Source organism: Bubalus kerabau, chromosome 15 (assembly GCF_029407905.1).
Source record: "Bubalus kerabau isolate K-KA32 ecotype Philippines breed swamp buffalo chromosome 15, PCC_UOA_SB_1v2, whole genome shotgun sequence".
Classification (NCBI taxonomy): domain Eukaryota; kingdom Metazoa; phylum Chordata; class Mammalia; order Artiodactyla; family Bovidae; genus Bubalus; species Bubalus kerabau.
Genome location: NC_073638.1, coordinates 45,966,353 through 45,968,017, shown reverse-complemented (window position 1 = coordinate 45,968,017; position 1,665 = coordinate 45,966,353). Strand labels below are relative to the sequence as shown.

The following is a 1,665-nucleotide window of genomic DNA, read 5'->3' as shown; positions in this document are numbered from 1 at the left end:
ACAAAGAGACAAGATTGAGTGACTAAATAACATCAATGAAAGATTAAAGCAGTAAATAATGTGTTTTGTTTATGTCTTTAATTTTTTCTGACTTCAAATGTTGTGATTACTTTAAGAATCTAGATCTATAGAGCAAGTAAGCATGCACAACCATTGGAAGTGTTGACTTCCCAATTGGAAGGGAATGACTTCCTTGCTGGATCAGTCTCCTCCTCAAGGCAGCAGGCCTCAGCTGAGCAGGAAGCACTGGCCAACACCCACTGTCTTTTTGATAGCATTCTTGACTTCCTGGTTCCTCAGACAGTAGATGAATGGATTTAACATGGGCGTGAGGACTGCATACACAGCTGAGATTAGTTTGTTGGAGTTAAATGAAGCAATAGCTCTGGGCCGAACATACATGAAAATCATGGCTGTGTAATAAATTATGACTACCGTGAGGTGGGATGCACAGGTGGAGAAGGCCTTCTTCCTTCCCTGGGTGGATGGTATACGCAGAATGGCGGAGACAATGTAGACATAGGAGAGGATGGTAGTGGCGAGAGGGAAGACAAGAATGACAACAGCCAAAGCAAAGTCCACTAGCTCAGCTGTGGACATGTCTTTGCAGGCCAGTTTGAGGATTGGTGAGATGTCACAGAAAAAGTGGTTCATGACATTGGAGCCACAGAAAGTGACATGTGAAATAAAATAGACCTTGAATACAGAGACCATGAAACCACTCATATAGGAAAAAGCCACCAGCTGCACACAATGACCTGTGGTCATGATGACCGGGTATCTGAGAGGGTGGCAGATGGCCACATAGCAGTCATAGGCCATGGCTGCCAGAAGTACACACTCCGTGCAGGCGAGCGAGATAAAGAAGTACAGCTGGGTCATGCAGCCTGTGAAGGAGATGCGCCATCTCTGCAGGAGGAATCCATCCAGCATCTTGGGGACGGTGACAGAGACATACCAGACCTCCAGGAAGGACAGGCTACTCAGGAAATAGTACATGGGCTTATGGAGGGAGCCAGTGACCCAGACAGTGAGCATGATGGCAAGATTCTCTACTACCACCAGCAAGTAGACCACCAGGAAGAGGGAGAAGAGCAGGACCTGCAGCCAGGGGGCGGTGGGGAAGCCCACCAGGATGAACTCACTCACCAGAGTGCTGTTTCTCCCCAGCATGACTAAGAGCTCTGAGAGGCAGGAAGTCTTCTATGACAACATCACTAATAAATGACTATGGCATTGAAGAGGAGACCAGTATAAGTTAATAAATCAGTCTTTCCTGGGAATGAGACTCATAAAATAATCTCTGTTAGTATGAAGTCATTTTCCCATGTGAAGCATACTTTTCCATTAAAATTTTTTTTATTTGTTATGAAAATATCCCAGAATCAAAGTGCACTCCAGTCTGTAACTTTCCTCACCTGATGAAATATTTGAATGTCACTCTCCATGTCACGCCTAACTCCTTTGTCCATGAGCATGGACTGATAGTGTCTCCTTTGCTGGTTTCAGGTCTCTTTACTTAGAAACTCACAGCACAAAGACCTTTTTTTCTGCCTGAAAGGAAATGTGTAGGACAACATGTCAGAGAATGCTCAAGGAATCAATATTGAAGTGATTTCTTGCTCATAGTCCAATAATCCCCCACAGTTTCTTCAGAGTAGAATC

General features: G+C 44.6%; 1 protein-coding gene across 1 annotated transcript; it reads right to left on the bottom strand.

The window, feature by feature from the left end:
- Nucleotides 1-228: 228 nt before the first annotated feature.
- On the bottom strand, nucleotides 229-1,173 carry LOC129628280 (olfactory receptor 6-like). The gene has a single exon (XM_055547694.1). It carries the CDS (start codon nucleotides 1,171-1,173, stop codon nucleotides 229-231), a length of 945 nt encoding a protein of 314 aa, XP_055403669.1.
- Nucleotides 1,174-1,665: the final 492 nt, after the last annotated feature.